Source organism: Manis pentadactyla, chromosome 11, assembly GCF_030020395.1.
Source record: "Manis pentadactyla isolate mManPen7 chromosome 11, mManPen7.hap1, whole genome shotgun sequence".
Classification (NCBI taxonomy): Eukaryota; Metazoa; Chordata; class Mammalia; order Pholidota; family Manidae; genus Manis; species Manis pentadactyla.
In genome coordinates, this window is record NC_080029.1 from 49244876 (window position 1) to 49264880 (window position 20005).

At 37.1% G+C, this 20005-nt stretch overlaps 1 protein-coding gene across 16 annotated transcripts in view; it reads left to right on the forward strand.

Annotated features, from left to right (window-relative positions):
• Window positions 1-20005, forward strand: part of NIN (ninein) — a 94675-nt gene that overhangs the window by 62312 nt on the left and 12358 nt on the right. For 7 of the 16 annotated variants that reach the window (XM_036917435.2, XM_036917476.2, XM_036917457.2 and 4 more), the window contains 11 exons: window positions 440-2584; window positions 3828-3953; window positions 4062-4131; window positions 5612-5827; window positions 8207-8320; window positions 10988-11110; window positions 11809-11922; window positions 12693-12839; window positions 14079-14258; window positions 15229-15378; window positions 18540-18644. In XM_036917435.2, coding sequence (XP_036773330.2) covers window positions 440-2584; window positions 3828-3953; window positions 4062-4131; window positions 5612-5827; window positions 8207-8320; window positions 10988-11110; window positions 11809-11922; window positions 12693-12839; window positions 14079-14258; window positions 15229-15378; window positions 18540-18644 — 3490 coding nt within the window. The remainder of the gene's footprint in view (window positions 1-439; window positions 2585-3827; window positions 3954-4061; window positions 4132-5611; window positions 5828-8206; window positions 8321-10987; window positions 11111-11808; window positions 11923-12692; window positions 12840-14078; window positions 14259-15228; window positions 15379-18539; window positions 18645-20005) is intronic. The other 9 variants (XM_036917486.2, XM_036917467.2, XM_036917447.2 and 6 more) reach the window with 4 other exon arrangements.

Genomic DNA, 20005 nt, shown 5'->3' on the forward strand with positions numbered 1-20005 from the left:
AACATAATGACTGTGTTAATATGTGTGGTTTACATGACTACCATCCTCCAGCGTATGCTTAACTGAAAGGTAATGATTTTATGTAATTCCCAAGTTAGGGGTTAGGTTAATATCATTTAATGTGAAATGTCAATTTAAGTTTTTGGTTAAGAATCCATAGACAAACATCACCAAGAGTATGCTAAAGAAATGGGTTTACACATTTTCCATCCAACTGCAGAGAGGTGTAAGTCTTTCGAATTAATTATGGCTGCCAGTCCTAGCTCTCAGAAATGAGGTCCTGTCTCAATATAAGTAAATCACATAGGAATAAGGGAAGACCCTTTTTAGAAAGTGTTTAAATTGTTTTCTTGGAAGCTTCTATGCACGGGGAGATGTTTTTTGTTTGCTTCTGGAGTTGGTGGCAGTTTTAGTAATGCTATATGTTGACCACATTTAGGGAAAAAATGGAAACTGAGTGTAATAGAAGAACCTCTCAGATAGAAGCCCAATTTCAGGCCGATTGTCAGAAAGTCACTGAGAGATGTGAAAATGCTCTGCGAAGCCTGGAGGGGAGGCACCGCCAAGAGCTGAAGGAGCTCTTGGAGCAGCAGCGTGAGGAGAGAGCCCAGTGGGAGTTCGAGAAGGACGAGCTCACCCAGGAGTGTGCAGACGCCCAGGAGCAGCTGAAAGAGACTCTACAGAGAGAGAAGGCAACTTATCTGGCCCTGACCCAGGAGAGAGAGATGCTAGAGAAAACATACAAAGAACATTTGAATAGTATGGTTGTAGAAAAAGAGCAGCTACTCAAAGAGCTGGAACATCTAAGAAATGTGTCTGAAAGTCAGCAAAGCCTACTATCCAACCAGATACTTCAGCTGAAGAGCAGTCATGAAAAAGAGCTGAAGGACTGCAGGCAGGTCCTGTGCCAGGCAGATGCCTCAGAGCAGCTGGCCAGCCAACGGCTTCAAAGCCTAGAAATGGAACGTGACCAGGAGAGGCAGGAAATGATGTCCAAGCTTCTGGCCATGGAGAGCATCCACAAAGTGACGTGTGAGAAAGCAGATCAAGAGAAGGCCAAGATGAGCACAGAAATATCCAGACTTCAGAGTAAAATTAAGGAAATGCAGCAGATGGCATCTACTCTGTCCAGGCTTCAGAGTGGCTGTCAGGTAACAGGAGGGGAGGAGGCAGGAGGAAGTGGAGCCATGTCTCTTCTCCAACAAGGAGAGCAACTGTTGGAGGAGAATGGAGATGTGCTCTTAAGCCTGCAGAGAGCTCATGAACGAGCAGTGAAGGAAAATGTGAGAATGGCTACTGAAATTTCAAGATTGCAACAGAGGCTGCAAAAATTAGAGCCAGGGTCAGGAATGTCTTCTTGTTTAGATGAGCCAACTACTGGATTATTTGGAAATTTTGTGGAACAAACAGAGCCATTCTTACTGCAAAGTCAAATGAAGCAAGTAGAAGGTGTCACCACACAGTGCGTCCTAAGTGACCTGCAAGACGATGAGGTCCGGGATCTGGGAAGTACAGGGACAAGCTCTGTTCAGAGACAGGAGGTCAAAATAGAGGAGTCTGAAGCATCAGTAGAGAGTTTTTCTGGGCTTGAAAATAGTGAAGAGACAAGGACTGAGACCTGGGACCTGACGAATCAGATTTGTCAGCTTCAGGAACGACTAATGGTCCTTCGTGCAGACTGCGATCGAGCTTCTGAAAAGAAGCAGGACCTACTTTTTGATGTTTCTGTGCTAAAAAAGAAACTAAAGGTGCTTGAGAGAATCCCTGAGGCTTCTCCCAAGTACAAAGTGTTATATGAAGACGCTAGTAGAGAAAACAACTGTCTTCAGGAAGAGCTGAGAGCGATGGAGATGCGCTATGATGAGGCACTAGAAAATAACAAAGAACTCATTTCAGAAGTGTTCAGATTGCAGGATGAGCTAAAGAAAGTTGGAGAAGTGACTGAAACATTCCTTAGCCTGGAAAAGAGTTACAATGAAGTTAAAAGAGAGAACGAGGAACTGAATGTTCTGGTTCTGAGACTTCAAGGCAAGATGGAGAAGCTGCAGGAAAGAGCAGTGCTGGAGTGTGACTGCTTCCCCTTATGGGAAGCCTGTTTGGATCATCGGGAAGTCAAACCTGATGGAACGGTACTTGAACTAAGTCAGACCTTGGAAGAGTGTGTGCCAAAAGTCCTGAAGGTACACCATGTTAGAGAAGAACGCTTCCAAGAAAACCGGTACTTTGAGCAGGAGAATACACGGCTCTTGGAAAAAGTAAAAGCAAACAGACTTGCCTGGCTACATAGAACAATGCGGACACACAGAGAAAAGCCCAGAGTACAGAACCAAATTATACCAGAGGAAAATACTGCTCTCCTAGACCTTGAAGACAAACATTTTCAGCGTCAGGCCACATTAGCAGAGTTAGAACTAGAGAAAAAAAAGTTGCAGGAGTTGACTAGAAAGTTGAGGGAGAGAGTCACTACTTTAGTTAAGCAAAAAGATGTACCTTCTCAAGGAGAAAATGAGGAAGAGCTGAAGGCAATGATGCACGACTTGCAAAGCACGTGCAGTGAGATGCAGCAAAAGGTTGAGCTTCTGAGGTAACGTATGTGCCTTCTAAACTTCATGGAACCCCACAGAGCACCTCACCAAATCTAACTGCTGCTGCTTGCTGTGCCTAGAGAAACTAACCTGGTAGTCTCTAAGGAGAGAGCAGTACTTTAGGCTTCCTCTGCTTCTGTGTGGTATTAACAAATAGAATAGCCTTGCCTAGGAGCCACTCCCTCCTCTATGGGAAATAAATGTTCATTTGGGGTGTGAGAATTCATAATGGAGAATGTTTGCTGTTTAACCATGTGTGTCATCAGTGTATGTCAAGTCTTAACTCCTTTCTAGCACTTCATTTGGATGGGTAGTTTTGTGTGTGTGTTTTGCTGTTAGTTATTTTCCTCATTTTGAGGGAACGTGTTATATGAGAACAAGCGCCTTTTGTGTATTAACTCGGTAGATAACGACTCATACTAATATAGGAAAAACGTGTTTGTGGCTTATACTTTTTCACTTAGAGCACTTGAAGTACATGCTGATATTCACAAACAATAGAAATTTATCTTTGAACATAAAATTTTATTGAGGCACTGTCAGATTCTAATAAATGTGCTTGAAGAATAAAGGCAAAAATGAAACTAATTTGAACCACTGCTCGCTTGACTTTATAAAATATGATTGCAATAGTCTTCTAAAAAATTTGGTTTTTAAAATTTGATGTACTATCCCATGTCTAAAATATCTTAATAATATGAAACAAAATTCTGGATGTAGTTTTTCCTCTTTTTCCTTGAGACCATTTTTAGTTCTAAATATCAGAATATAATGAGATTTTTAAAAATAATAAACATTAGTGTACATATTTCAGTGTGGTCCTTTTATTTAGGTAGTGAATTTTCTTTCTCTAGGGAGCCTGGGGCCTAAAATTAAAGCTAACACAGCTTAGTAATATGGCTTCTGTCTATTTGGAGCAGCTATTTGAATAAAATTATTTGCTAGAGCAGTATGCTTGCCACAGAGAAAACCAGCAGCCAGAGTGGGCACTGAGTCTCAGTTCCTGCCTCTGTGTTTGAGTCAGCCACACTTGCCTCACATATCCTAGTAAAATTTTTACTTCCCAAAGGAAATGAGTCAGTACATCATTGCTTGATTGCTAGGTAATAGAGACTACTAATTTAGACTTCTCTTTTTAATTGACATGGAACACTTGTTTAATGGAAGTTACTAGAAAGTGTTTTCCAAAGATGCCAAATGACTGCCTTGTTTTAACTGTTTTTTTTAAATCTCTGTACTTAGATATGAATCTGAGAAACTTCAAGAGGAAAATTCTATTTTGAGAAATGAAATTACCACTTTAAATGAAGAAGATAGCATTTCTAACCTGAAATTAGGGAAATTAAATGGATCTCAGGAAGAAATATGGTAAGACATACATTTAAATTTTCTTCAGGCATTTTTGCAAGGACTAAAACTATTTTACTTCAGTGTTTAAAGCCTAACTCTTAAGTTGTATTTTCATTGTCCCTTTAGGCAAAAAATAGAAACTGTAAAAGAGGAGAAAACTGCAGTTCAGAAGGTAGTTGAAAACTTAAAGAAACAGGTAAAGAAATACTTAATATTTCCGAATGTTTCTTGACTCTGAAATTTTCTGCTTCCATTTGTAATTTACAAATTTATAGATGTTGTAGAATAATGTGTAGCTAATAATGGCAAGGTTGTAAATCCTGAGTTTCAAAATGGAAACTCACCTCATGTGGACTGTAAACTAGGTTTCTATTTTTTGTGAATAAGTGAATTTTTTGTGACTAGAAACTAGGTTTCTTTTTTTGTGAATATAATAATGTATACATTATTTCTAGACTCTTGAGTGCTTGATATAAGTTTTGTAATCAGTGGGAATAAGGAGCTAATACCTTTAAAACTATACATCTGAAATACTAGCTCCATCCCTCCTATAGTTTTGATTAATGTTAGCTCCTTCTTTCTTCATGATTGAAAGAAAGTTAAGGACAGAATTTCACAGGTGTAGAATACTAGATTATTCATATATCTTTTCACAGATTATGATTTATTCAGATAGCTTGTGCTATTCAATGCCTAATTCATATAATCTCCCAACATGCAATGTGCAGGGGAACGCCATTTCAGAATCTGAAACTGTCAAAGGACAAGGACATCCTAGGAAAAAAGTATTTTCAGTACTTGAAATAGACAAGGTGTTAACATCCAAAATAGATCTTGTACTCATGAATAAATGGTGAAACCCAGTTAAAAAATAATTGGCATGAATGGTCAAGTAAAGAAAAAGCCTCATCAGTGACTAGGGAAGTGCCAATTAAATGTCTCTTTATTTCACCTGTCAAATTAGCAAAAATTAAAGATTGCTATATCTAATATTTAAAAAGTGGAGAGGAAATGAAGGTACTCATACATTGTTGATAGGAGTGTAAGTTAGTAGCACTGTGAGGAAGACATTTTGGGGATATCTGTGTGTACCTTCTAGCCCAGCAGCCCCACTCCTAAAAATAACATCGTAAATACAAAATGCCATAATGTGTAAATGAATTTTCCAAAAGATAGTTTTGTTTCTTCACAATGAAAATAAAGAATAGCAAACTCACATGTCCGTCAATGTGAGAATGGATAAATGCATTATGGAATGTCTTGATACATACCTACAGCCACTAAAAAGTACAGCATATGATAGTTTCTGATTTGAAAAGATTAGAGTCTGTAAGATATTACAAATGGAAAAAGAAGGCTATCCAAATATCTGAAATGACTGAAAGTTTTTTATAAAGAAGAAAACCTCTTGTGCATAAGGATATGTGTCCAGCTGTGAACAGCACTGCTGGCTGCTGTGGGATGGGATTGGGCTGGCTATCACCTCTTCGTATGCTTCTGAATTGACTGAATTTGTAGTAATGAGGAATGTGTCATTTATATTACTAAGAGTTTATGTGTATGTGTATGTGTATGTACAAAGAGGGGAAATAACGGGGAAAAAAGAGTCTCTAAATCTGTTTTTTAGCTGAAGTAGGGTAATTAACTAGTGTTGAAAACATATCAATTTTAATTAGATTTCAGAATTAAAAACAAAAAATCAACAGTTGGATTTGGAAAATACAGAACTTAGCCAAAAGATCTCTCAAAATGAGAAAGAATTGCAAGAACTTAATCAACGTCTGGCAGAAATGCTATGCCGCAAGGATAAAGAGCCAAGACACAGCCCTTTTGAGGAATGGAAACCAGAACAGCCTAATCTGAAAGAGGAACCGGAGCCCTGGAGAGCACAGGTGTGGTCTGTAGCCACCCACAGCCTTGTGGGAGGAAGTCCCAAGAAATGAAAGCCATGCTTATATTAAATGTCTCATACATGAAGTCTCAATGCTTAAAACAGTGTGGTGCCAGCACACGACTAAACAAATAAGTGGAATAGAAAGTCTAGAATTAGACCCAATTGCAAGTGGAAATAATATATAACCAAGACAGCTCCTCAAATCCACTGGGGTAAAGATGGATTTCTTAATAAGTGATGCCTGGACAACTGTGTAGACATTTGGAAATAGATAAAATTAGATCCATAAGGATGAACTCTAATTAGAATCAGAATCTAAATATATATATTTTTTAAACTATACAAGTACTAGGAAAACACATGATTGAATTAGTCTTTAACCTTGGCGTGGAGAAAGGCTATCTATGAAGCAGAGGCAAAACAAAAAATTTGATTAAGTTTAAAAATTGTTTGCATGACAAAAAATACCATGAACAGAGAAAAAAGACAACTCAAAAACTGGGAGAAAATATTTACATCATATACTACCGAGAATAGGGTTACTATCCCTACTATGTAAAGAACTCTTAAAAATCAAAGCACCTAAGACCAAAATCTGACAGCAAAATGGAAAAAAAATTAATAAGTCACACACAAAAAGATAAAAATGGCTCTTAAGCCTATGAAAAAAAATACTCAGAATCACTCATAATTACAGAAATGCAAATAAAAACAACAGTGATGCATCATTTCTCACCTATGAGTTTGGCAACAGTGTAAACATATGACAGTATATCCTGTTGGTGAGGCTTCAGAGAAACAGGCACTCTTCATCCATTGCAAAAAAGAATGAGAAAGATCTCTAATAGGAAATTATTTCCAGGACATATTGTTAAGTGAAGGAAGAAAAGCACAGAACAGTATAGTATGCCTCCCTCCATGTAAGAAAGAAGGGGGCATTAGAAGATACATACATATCTGCTCATTCGTGTAAAAGAATTACAGGAGTAAGCCAGAAACTAAAGATAGTTCCTATAGAGAGTGTGTGAAAGGGACGGGAGAGAGGAAGGAATGTGGTAGAAGGGATGAGGAAGGGTGTGCGGCTTCTCTGAGTATAACTTTTCATAAATAGCTCTCTTAGAATCATGGTCATGTTTCACATATTCTTCACAAACCCCCAAATAAACACACAATTAAAACCAATCAACATGTGGGGTATAGGATAGAAAGTAAACACTAACAAATGAAACTGTATGTAAATGGATAACATAACCACAGTGGGGAAGAAAAGAAGTAATTTGGAAATTAATATCTTGACTGTATACTGTAGAACTAAAGACAAAAAGAAGCATACATAAATTCTATAAATAATGTAGTCAGTAAATATTTCTCATGGAAGTGTGGGTTAGTAATTCTGAAACTACTTTGTATATACTAAAATTGACCTAATGAGTAAATAAATTATAGGCAATAAGAGCTGAGTTTCTCAGTTGGAGAAGGATGTTCCAAGTGGGGAAATGAGGAAGGCTAAAATGAACCCCCTGATGTTGGATTAGAATTTGAGGTATTAGTATAAACTCATGTTTCTTAATATATATACAGATACATAGATAGAGATATAGGTATGTGTATGTGGGCAGAGTGCCCAGATCTTGGTTTCTAAATACAATTCTTCTATAATAGGACCCAGGGATCCTTGGGAAAATGATTGATTCTAGGGCTGGGGCAGGGAAAATTCAAGATGAGCCTGGAACATCTCATGGTGCCAGAAAGAAAAAAGTGCACACAAAAAAAGATGGAGCATGTCAAAAGGACACATGATCCACCTGAAGGAGCTCCCAAGGACCAAGCTGGAAGAATGTCATCAACAAAATAAATAATCATACTACAGCATAAAATAAATATAGTTATAAAATAAATATAGAATAAGTATCTGTGGGCCCATACTGATATTAAAATACTGGTTAAATATCAGGGAGAAACAATAGCTCTTTAAAGTAGAATTCAGTTAATAAAGAAAGAAGTAAGTAAGTTATCACAGCAAACACCAGAGTCACAACTGTTGTAGACAAAATCCACTGATAGACACTAAAATTAATAAGCAGAAGTTTGAGAAATATGATGTGCATGATTACAAAGTATCTCCCCTAAGAGAAATAGAATATCTTCACAGTGGAGAAACCTGCAAAAACTACCTTAGAAATCATGTTTAAGCCATTTAAGTGCAATGTCTTTGAGAATTTAAGTTAGTTCCATGAGTATAAGGATAAATGGTCATAAAACATTGTGTCACTGAATTTGTACTTGTGTTCCCTCAATGCTGCTTTTTGTGAGCCTGGTAAGTTTCCCCAGGCTAAACGAATATGTCTTTTATTTGACTTTTTAAATTTTTTCTTAGTCTTCCACCTTAGTGTCTTCTCTGGAGGCAGAACTTGCCGAAGTCAAAATACAGGCTCATACTGTGGAACAGGAGAACCTCCTTCTCAAAGATGAACTGGAGAAAATGAAGCAAGTAAGACTGTGCTTCTTGAGGTTGAGGCCATGGAGGGGGATTATAGAACAATGTGTACTTGATGGTCTGGCTTTTCTAGCCGCCAAATGCCCTTTTCATTGGAACCCTGACAGCCAGCTTATTGCCTAGTCAAGTTGAGAACATGCAGTACAAGTCTACTTATAAGGGCTTCTATTGCTAATTCTCTTAAGTGTTGCTCTAGTTATGTAACTTACGTATGGTGCAGGACTGAAACTGTTACTGTAAATGAATCACAGCCACTTCAGTTTAAGGAATTTGCTTTTCTACTTTCTCCCAACCAAGTGATAAAGTAATACAAATTTGTTTAAAGAAGTAACTTTCTTGCTCATAACTTTAGTAAGTATTCACCAAGCTTTGTGAGACAAAGGTGAGGCTGGTTCCTCTTACCCCTTATAGCAAGTATGAGGCATCTATCTTGGGCATAAAAGTAAATTCTAGAGCATTATCAGAGATGCAGGCTCACTTAGGAATTTGTCTTTAAGAAGCCTATTTGAAAGTTTCAACAAAATACTTAATTTTAAGTATAAAAGAGGTTTCACCTTAAAGTTATAACCTGAACATTGTCCTAGTTTATTCTTTATTCTGAATTTTTCAATGAATACAGGAGTCTTTCAATTTGAGCAATCTTGATTTATAATAGAACTGCATTGTTCTATTTTATTTATTTGCTGCACGAGAGGATTACTTTAAAATTATGACACCCTTAGATTATAAAATTCTCTTTTGTACCTCTTCAGCCTATGAGCATAAAGGAATACTTCTCTGAATGCTGATATATTGAACCTGTACTACCAAGTTTTATGTTTGTGATAATCTTTAATTGACTCCTGTAAGTCTTGATTTCCTAATAGGATTATGAGACCTCAGGTGTGTCTCTCACAGTGCCTAGTGCAGTACTGATACCCAGTAGGTACTTTATTAGAACCTCTCCAAGGCAGATACTGCTATGCAAAGTATACTCGTTCTGCCATAACAGAAGCTGTCTGCCATTATAAACATTCCACAAGTTAAAACTCAAAGGGCCCTTCTGGGTATGTAAGTATTCCAGAGCTGCTATTACCAAATTCATCCTAAATAACTTGGGCATACCCTTCTCCTTTACCTTTTGAAAGTCTGTCTATTGTCAGCCTTTAAGAGGATAATAATGGGTTGTAACTCTTAGCATGGGAGATGTGTACTTTGTGACTTTGCTAAGCTAGAGATCAGAAGAAAAGGAGTGAAGTTGGGAGTAAAATAGCATGATGAGAACATCATTTGGCACATTTTTATGACATTTTTTATAGAGGCTTTATAAATACAGAAAAATGGTGAGCCCTGAGTGCCTCTAGTGAGAAGTTGTTTCCTGGCACCTGTGCTCTTTAGGATCACAAGAATAGGACGGACCTGGAAAGCATGTGCTAATATGTATGACTTCATGATTTCTTGTTCACAAAACACTTCTGTTTGTATTATCTGTTGCACTGAAGAGAAACTGGAATAGCATTAGCAGAAGTCACGTGCCAGTCTGGAGATACCCAGAATGATACCAGGCTTTGTGAGGGTCAGTGGATGGGGACACAAGGTAGTAAGCAAAGGAGAAAGGTCCTTTACTAAGTTAATGCCTAGGTACTTTAAAATACATTTTCCTACGTTCTTTGGACTTGTTTAGATTTGTAAGGTACACTGGATTTGTTGCCAGTTAAAGACAAGATTCAATCCTTAAAGTCTATTTCGTCATACTATTCCTAATGCTACATGTAAAAGAACATAAGGTTGTAAGTAGAAAGATATCCTTAGCATTATAAGATGACAGAGAATTGAAAATTTGAAAGCCAAGTGGAGTGGAGGGAAATTTAAAACATATGGATTATGGGAATGGGTTTAGAAGTGTAACAATCGATTGGTCTCTTTAAAGCAGCAACTGTAGGGAAGTGGGGACTGCTACCCCACCCCAGGACATTCAGCAATGTCTAGGGACAGTTCTGGTTTTCGTAACTGGTGTGTGTGAAGGGAGAGCAGTGCTACTGGCATCTGACAGGTGAAACCAGAGGGGCTGCTACTCCCCCTGCAGCGCCCAGGACAGCCCCCCGCCGTGAGGCCCAAAATGCCAGTAGTGGGAAGGCTGATGCTGAAAAAGAATAAAAACAGTCTTTTGTTGTCCTGATTCCATAAAGTGGAGAGGAGGAAACCAGTGTGTCCACACCAGCAACACCTTTCCACCGTCCAGCTTGCCCTTGGGCTGAGCATTGTACGTGGTTCTTGCCAATTTTCTAGTCTTGACTGAGATTTTTTTAAAATATTTTTTTCTAGTTAAAGCATAAGGAAAATGTATTGCACTATATGTGCACAAGTTAAATTGATGAAGAATGGCAGTCTGTTATTTATTTTACCCTGAAGATAAAAATGGAAAACTGGGACCATTATCTAACAATGTCTGTCTGGTTGAATCTATCTGAGCTGACATTACAGCAGTCAGTTGGAGAATGGAGAGAAGCTAGCAGGGAACATTTTGTTAAAGCTAATTATAGTCCCCTAGAGTTTATATGTCCCCTGAAATATCTACGGATAGGGAAATAGCAGCAGCCATGAATATGCCCTGTTTATAAATACCTCTTTTATAAATATTGCTATGAAATGTGATGGGAGGGCTTGTTTAATCTCTTACAGCTGCACAGATGTCCTGATCTCTCTAACTTCCAGCAAAAACTTTCTAGTGTTCTAAGCTACAACGAAAAACTGCTGAAAGAAAAGGAAGCTCTAAGTGAAGAATTAAATAGCTGTATAGATAAGGTAGTAAAAATAAGACTTTTTGCCATTGTTGTATAATGTATACCATGAGCATTTCTCTATGCCCAGTGGCACATGGGCCTCCCACATTAGCATAATTGTTCCATAGTCTTCTGGGACATTTCATCTGGTGTTATGTGACCTTAGAGCTCCTGAAATCATGATTTTAACAGGAGTTTAAATGAGTTGCTTAATAATTATAGTATTAAATACAGTATAAAAAGTATGTAAGTCTTACTTTAATATGTAACCATGCTGCTTAATATGTTAATATCACTATTCTACTTAGATAGAATATATTGTTGTATTTAATAGTCTGAGTTCTATTACATAGACAGACATATATTTTTTCTATTATATTCCTCTTAGCAAATCCAAAAACTCCACTTTCATCCCACCTGCCTTAGTAGGCATTCTGTATTTTCCTATTATGGTATGCTCTTGAGTTTTCTAATTGTCTTCTGGCCCAGCATCTCTTACCATAAAATATGAAAAAATGAAAAAGAAAAATGGAAATCCCCAGCAAGAAGAGACTCCTCATAATTAAAGGTGGAAAAGGGAGTCAGGAAAACTTTCTTTTCCCTTGCCCTGCTCCCCCATGTAAATAGGTAGTATTTGATCTTTTCAGTATAAGTGGATGCATATAAAACGAGGCTAGAAATGCTTGCAAAAATGCCGGTTTTTTTCTTTTCCTGAAACAGTTGGCAAAATCAAGTCTTTTAGAGCACAGAATTGCTACTCTGAAGCAAGAACAGAAGTCTTGGGAACATCAGAATGAAAGCTTAAAGTCACAGCTAGTGGCTTCACAGGAAAAGGTATGTGGGCAACTCTTGTTTCATCTGCACAGTTAATATTTTCCTTTGCCTTCTAAAAGAACTCCCAGTGGAGAAAATGTTCCAGGTGGAAGTGGCCTAAGGGCTCAGAATGATTCAGTTTGTCTAATGTTTGACACATGCCTACCCGTACAGTGTAATAATTTGAACGTTTCCCTCAAAGTTCATTATTGTATTAATGAGATAGTCTTATCATTAGGAGAGTGCTTATTTATGAAAGTTTGAGAATAACATGTAAAAGTGACTACTTGTTATAGGGTTTGCTAATGGCCCTATTGTAGTTAAAGATGTCTATCAACATTCCTTTTACAAATTTAAATTTTTTTTAATTAAAATATTAGCATGGAGTAGGGTTCTGCAGGTACATATTTTTATTTTCAACAGAGGGGTCCTTTACAAACCAACACCAGAGGCTAAGACATAATTTCCACAAAACTCAGTAAAACCATCTTTTTTGGTGCCAGTGGGTACTCACGGGTTCTGTAAGATTTCACTTGATAATATTCCATTTCACTTTATTAGCATTACTCTGCTCCAGGCATAGTTCTTTATTGTCCTAAATATACTTTAACATCCTGTATATATGCATGATATCCTGGGTTTCTACTGAGCTGCTGAAAAGATCTGGATATAGTAAGTGGAAACAGGAGAGGCCTTTGAAGTTCTCTTGTCCTAGCTCATTCATTCCTGGACATGCTGCAGGTGACACCATGAGGATTGTGTCACAGTGTAAGACTGTTCTCATGATGCAGGTTCAGAGTTTAGAAGACACCCTGCAGAATGTAAACCTGCAAATGTCCCGGATTAAATCCAACCTACGAGTGACTCAGCAGGAAAAGGAGGCTTTAAAACAAGAAGTTATATCTTTACATAAGCAACTTCACAATGCTGGTGACAAGGTAATTTCTTTTTTATTGAAGGATTGCTCATTTATATAGTACAGTATACAAATTTTAAGTCTATAACTTGATTTTTATAAATGTATGTACATGTGTAAATATATCTTACGTAGCTGTGTGTGTATGTATTTGTGTTTGTGTAATCACCTATCTCACAATACAGAACATTTCTAGTGCTCAGCAAGGCTCCCTTGTGTCCCTCCAGTTGATAACCCCAAAGAAACCACTTTTACCCTCTGCCACCACAGGTTAGGGATTTTCTGAACTTCACTTAATGGAACCATAGTGACAAGGTAGCTATTTGTATTGTTCAAGTCAGAAGACTGTGGCTGAGTTGTTTTGTAGTAAAACTAAAACATTTTAATGTTGTAGAAACTGTCTCATTTTAATATATCACAATGCTACTTCATCTCTGAGCAAAAAAATAAGAACAGTGTGTTAGAGATATCAACCTTGAGGCAGATATTAAGATTTTGTCCTACCATAAAAGTAGGCACTAATTCAGTTATTTTATCTCTTTGTGATATTTTTTTAAACTGATTTTTAAAAAATAAAATAGTGTCCATTTTTAAAAACTATTTCTGGGCTGATATTTTTCTTAAAACAAGACTATACCTTTTTTCTTTTTCATGTTTTGGTTTAAAAGGCAAAAGGCTTATCTAGTATTACCTTTTCTAATTTTTAAAGCATTTTTCACTTTAGTAGCTTAAAGCATTGCTGAGTTAAGGCCTCAATTACATGGACAATATTGCTTTGGATTCTAAAAAAGGATATGACTGCATGTATGAAAATAAAAGTAGAGTTTAGCTTAAGAAAGTTTTATGTTAGTAATGCATTTCAGAGTCCCCTCTCTATCCTCTGTTAACTAAAAGAGTAGTTATCTAGGTTGAAACATAAGTTCGTAAGAGTGAGGCAATTTTTTTAAGGCCACCAATATCTATGTATTTGAGTCCTGTATAGAACTGGGACTTGTCCTACAATCATTTTGCTATCAGACTGGCAGGGCTGTTTTGCCCAAGACCATTTTCAACAGAATTTCCTGGTCTTTTTTTTTTTTTTTTCAGTGAAATCCCAAAAATACTGTTTTATTTTTTTATTTACATCTATATGTACCTATACTCCCATTAGAAGACAAAGCTGAAGTTGAAAGGTGCTTGCTAAGAATTGTCATTAGGTAAATATGACACTCAAAACAGAAATCAACCTGTTTTTAAGGCTTAACTCTAATTCTCTCTTAAGAACTGGGCCCCAGAAATAGACACCCATCCATCAGGATTCCATAGACAGCAGCAAAGCCCATCTTGGGACAAGTTGGATCATTTGATGAATGAGGAACAACAGCTGCTTTGGCAAGAGAACAAGAGACTCCAAACTGTGGTGCAGAACACCAAAGCGGAGCTCACACATTCCCGGGAGAAGGTAACTTGGAAAGTTGTACATAGTGGCATGTGTTTGAAAATGCTTAGTTTGATATGAAAATGAATGTTTTGTATGATTGAAATGGTTCTAAGGTATGGATCTGAGTATTCTGCTATGGCATACTTATTTTAGGAATGTATATCATTTACATGCATGTAGTTTTATCCTGATATGTTTATACAATATTTTTCATTTTTTATAAGCAGTTCTTTATTAAAATCTGTGATTTTAATCCTCATATCCAAAATATAGACTCATGGAAATTATGTTAACAATATATTCCTCATTCCAACAGGCTAGCTGCCCAGACTGGTAGTACAAAAATGGCAAAACTAAACTCAAATCTTATTTGGTCTAAAAGGTATCCCTTTTTAAAGAGCATTTCAAAATTAAAACGGTCTTTAAAGACCATCTTTTCTAACCACTAAACTGTTTAAATTCTTTACTTCTGCTAGGTAGTTGGCTTCTCCTTAAACAGCTCTTTTGAGGAGAAACTCATTGAAGAGCCACTATGTGCCAGAAACTGTGATACTGAACAAGACAGATGTGATTGCTGTCCTCATTGGTCTTAGCAGTTCAACAAAGTTGATGGTACTGGCACCTCATTCACTCCTAAAATCATGCTTATGTCAGAGCAAAGATGCCTGGGATATGTTTTCTTGGCAGCCACATCGCACTGTTGACCCCACTGGCTTGGTAAAGCCAGAAGTCCCCTCTTCCTGGTCTGATCTTTACAGTGTTGGGTTTTTTAGACTCAACCAGACTGAAAACAGATTTACCTAGAAATGATAATGATCTCTTGAAATCCAAACAAGTAGACTTCAAAAATTGGCAGACCTGACTGGAAAAAAAAAAGTATTTTTAGTATAATAAAGTCCAAGTGCTGAATATAAATTTTCCTTATGTTCATTGTTTTTCCCAGTTGGGTGATTATATTAGCATTTCTTCCTCTGACACTTGTTCTTATTAGGTCCGTCAACTGGAATCCAACCTTCTTCCCCACAAGCACCAAAAACATCTAAACTCATCAGGTACTGTGAAGCCTACAGAGCAAGAGAAGTTAAGCTTAAAGAGAGAATGTGAACAGTTTCAAAAGGAATCATCCCCTACTAATAGGAAGGTGAATTTTTGAGAGTTTTGTCATGTGTCCACATTCTGACTATGATATGTCCCTAAGTGTATGTTTCTTCCCTGCTTGCTTCCAAGGAAATGATTACAGTGGCATAGTTTGGGTCTTCCTTATATCTGTGCTTTTGTAATCTTATCTAAACAGTACCATAGTTCTTTTTGATTAACTGATGTTTGAAAAGGAACACTTAACTTTAAGCTTTCAAAAAGAAGACAGTTAATTGTCTTCATTACTAGCCTTTATAAGTAAAATGCATATAGCTTGAATATTAGGAACCTTTTAATATGATCTACTATTTATTGCTGTGTAACAAATTAAAATAATAAACAGTTGTTGTATCACAGTTTCTGTGGGTCAAAAATTCATCAGAAGCAGCTTAGCTCAGTGGTGCTGGCTCGGTCTCTCATGAGGTTGCAGTCCAGAGATCAGTGAGGCTGCATTTATCTGAAGGCTGCACTGGAACTAGAGGATCCACTTCCAAGTCGTGCATATACCTGTGAGGAGGAGGTTTCTGTTTCTTGCTGGATGGCTGCTGGAGGCCTCCACTCCTTACCACCTCTTGGGACATGGCAGTGAGTTATGTGAGAGTGTGAGAGGGAAAGATCCCAAAAGACCAAGACAGAAGCTGTGTAGTACCTTTTATATGGTAATCCCGGAAATGACACATCACCATTTCTGCTGAATCAGAATGACCCTGGTATAGTGTGGGAAGGAACTGTGCAAGGGTGTGAACACCAGGAGGTAGGGATTGGAGGGGCCCATCTTGGAGGCTGGTCGCCCCATGGTTAAACCTCTGTAGCATAACTCCGTTTGCTTCCTATGCTGTGTTCATGAAGTTAGCATTCTAGACCAGTGTTACTCTGGGAGTTCTTGCTCTTAATTGTTTTTCTTTCTTTTCCTAAACTAAAACTTAGAGTTTTCACTATTACCTTCCTCCTCTGAAAATAATGGTTTGTTAAAAAATCTGGGAAGAATGATGAAAAATCATTTACTTTTGTTAAAAAGTTTTAATGAAATTTTTGTAAGTTCATGGAAATTATGACCATTGCAGTAAGAAGACTGGTTGTGTTTCCTCTAAAGCTGAAATGTCATTTAATTTTAGTACTTGAAGTAAACTTATTGGAAAGGCAGTGGGTTTCATCTGGTGGCTCACTTGGGGAAAAGTCTAATGATAAGTTTTAAGAAAACAGTTTAAATATACCTGGAAAGACTGTATACTTCTGTTTAATAATTCTTGCTATTCACCTCAGCTTTTTTTTTTTTTGGATGATTGATTTCACTTCTTTTTTTTGTATTTTTGTGAGTTTGAGTTTTTTTCAATTTTTTTCAATTTTTGTATCATTAATATACAATCACATGAGCAACATTGTGGTTACTAGATTCACCCCATTCTCAAGTCCCCACCACATACCCCATACAGTCACTGTCCATCAGCGTAGTAAGATGCTGTAGAGTCACTACTTGTCTTCTCTGTATATACTGCCTTCCCCATGACCCCCCCCTATGTTATGTGTGCTAATCATAATGCCCCTTATTCCCCTTCTCCCTCCCTTCCCATCCACCCTCCCCAGTCCCTTTCCCTTTGGCAACTGTTAGTCCATTCTTGGACTCAACCAGACTAAAAACAGTTAGTCCATTTTAGACTCAACCAGACTAAAAACAGATTTACCTGGAAATGATAATGATCTCTTGAAATCCAAACAAGTAGACTTCAAAAATTGGCAGACCTGACTGTGAGTCTGCTGTTGTTTTGTTCCTTCAGTTTTTGCTTTGTTCTTATACTCCACAGATGAGTGAAATCATTTGGTACTTGTCTGTCTCCGTCTGGCTTATTTCACTGAGCATCATACCCTCTAGCTCCATCCATGTTGTTTGCAAATGGTAGGATTTGTTTTCTTCTTATGGCTGAATAATATTCCATTGTGTATATGTTGTACCACATCTTCTTTATCCATTCATCTACTGATGGACACTTAGGTTGCTTCCATTTCTTGGCTATTGTAAATAGTGCTGCGATAAACATAGGGGTGCATATGTCTTTTTGAAAGTGGGATCCTGCATTCTTAGGGTAAAGTCCTAGGAGTGGAATTCCTGGATCAAATGGTATTTCTATTTTGAGTTTTTTGAGGAACTTCCGTACTGCTTTCCACAATGGTTGACCTAATTTACATTCCTATCAACAGTATAGGGTTCCCCTTTGCATCCTCGCCAGCATTTGTTGTTCCTAGTCTTTTCTATGTTGGCCATCCTAACTGGTGTGAGGTGATATCTCACTGGGGTTTTAATTTGCATTGTTCTGATGATTAGTGATGTGGAGCATCTTTTCATGTGTCTGTTGGCCATCTGAATTTCTTCTTTGGAGAAGTGTTTGTTCATATCCTCTGCCCATTTTTTAATAGGGTTATTTGCTTTTTGCATGTTGAGGCATGTGATCACCTCAGCTTTTTTTGACAGAAGCAAAAACCAGCATTTTAGAATAGCATTATGTTTTCTACTTAGGAATAATTCTGAATTCCAGCATCCTCTAGTTCTTTAGATTCTTCCTGTATTAAAGAGAATTCCAAAAATGGATACTTATAAAATCTTTAAATTGTATTTTTGAAATTGAGAAACAAGTTACATAAACCAGGTCTTCTATATTCTTTGTTTTAATCCTTTAAACTTTGCCTTAAGACAGTGTTCCCACTGCACATCCATAGTAAAGGATCATGAAATCTATTTCATGAAACACCAGCTTTTTTAAAAATAATAAAATGTACTACAAAATATTAATACATTGCTCAGAGTAAGAAGTATTATTTCATGAAAGTTTTCTTCCAGTGATATGTAGTTATGACTGCTCATGCATAGATATGTACATGTGGGTATGGGTACTTGTACTGGGTTGCAGGATAAAATGTACTTCTTACAGTGAATGGCTTTGAAGTTTGAAAGCCAGCTGCCATTAGGAATCTGTTCTTGTGAGGAGTGGTGATTACAGCTACACTACTTAAATGTAATCAGTGCACTAGATTATATTATTTGTTGTTTTCCTTCTGTGAACTTTGCTTTCTTCCAAAAGTTAAGACTTCTGACTAGTGTAAATTTGTCAACATAAAGTAGAGCAACTGAGGTTTTGTTTTGTTTCTAAGGGAGCTTTTTTGTTTTTTAAGCAGGTCAGCCAGATGAACTCCCTTGAACAAGAATCAGAAACAATTCATTTGGAAAATGAAGGCCTGAAAAAGAAACAAGTAAAACTGGATGAGCAGCTAAGGGAGGTAAGTTTTTAAGCAGATGGCCTTAGCTATGAAGAATATTTTAATCCATGAATGAGCCATTTGTTGGGAAAGACTAGCATAGCACTGAATTCCTATTATGAAAAAAAGTGAAAACCTAAGTACACCACCAAGGCTGAATTCTTTGGACTATTTTACCAAGTTTGATAGACATTTTTGCTTAATTAGTCATAGGAATTCGTACTGCTTCACAGAGGAAGGAAAATTTTATCCCTGAACACAAGAACCTATACCTAAACAGATTCAGGTGGCAGAGACTCTGTTCAGTAGTGACCAAGAGGCCCAGAGCTCTTCTGCTATTGCTGTGGTTTTAACAGTGTCCTGGTACCTCGCATATTGTTGTGTTACATAGCTAGGATTGCGCTCTAACAATTTTCAATTAGGAAATCCACATAGGGAATCTGAGAGCATTAGCATTTATAAGTATAACTTTCAAATGTTGCCACTGTTCATTACTACATGTGAAACACAGAAATGCACTGTGAGCCATACCTCTGTTAAATAAAAATGGATTTGTAAAACTTGTCAGGTTGGACATTGGGTTTCCAGTCTACTAGATTGCTTTCTGCATACCAGGTACAATATAGGACCCAACTTATATACAAACCATTCTTAATAAGGAAAAATATCATTGAGATACTTTAAGTAGGTGAAAATAGGTAGAGAGGCATGGGTAAAAAATGTCTTTTTCTGCTACACATGCACACACATGCACTATATATACATATTTTTAAGCAAGAATTATAGAAAAAGATAGTTCTTTTATGAAGCTGGGCACACACAAAGGTAAGTTTAAACAGATGCTTGGCTTTTAAATGTGAAATACGAGCAAACATATTGCACTGATACTTAAATGACCACTGAGGTTTCTGTCAATTTTATGTTCTCTGATATATCCACTAATAGGGAACTTAGTGAAACTATAAATAGTGAAATCAAAACCATTTTTTTTCTCTGACAGCATATAATAAGTATGTTCAAAACCTTGAGCTGCCAGCTATGTTCAGAGGTAGCTATGCTTTTCTGATGAAATAATTATATACGGTAATGAATAAGATATCTGAAGCTAAGCCTGACACGTACCAAACTGAAAAGTAATGGTATATTTAATCACTGTTAGGTCCTCTCTAAATGCTCTGCCCATAGGCCAGTTCTTCCTCCACCTGCTCTAGCTGGCCTTGGAAGCCCCCTTCTCTCCTAAACCCTTCTTACATTGTTAGCCATCATAAGTGATTTTCCCTCATTATTTTTCTCCCTGATCTAGTAGTAAATATTTGCTGATGGATGGGGGAAATTGAGTATTCTTGGCAGTAGAGCTTAAAAAGCATGACTTTTCAACTGGA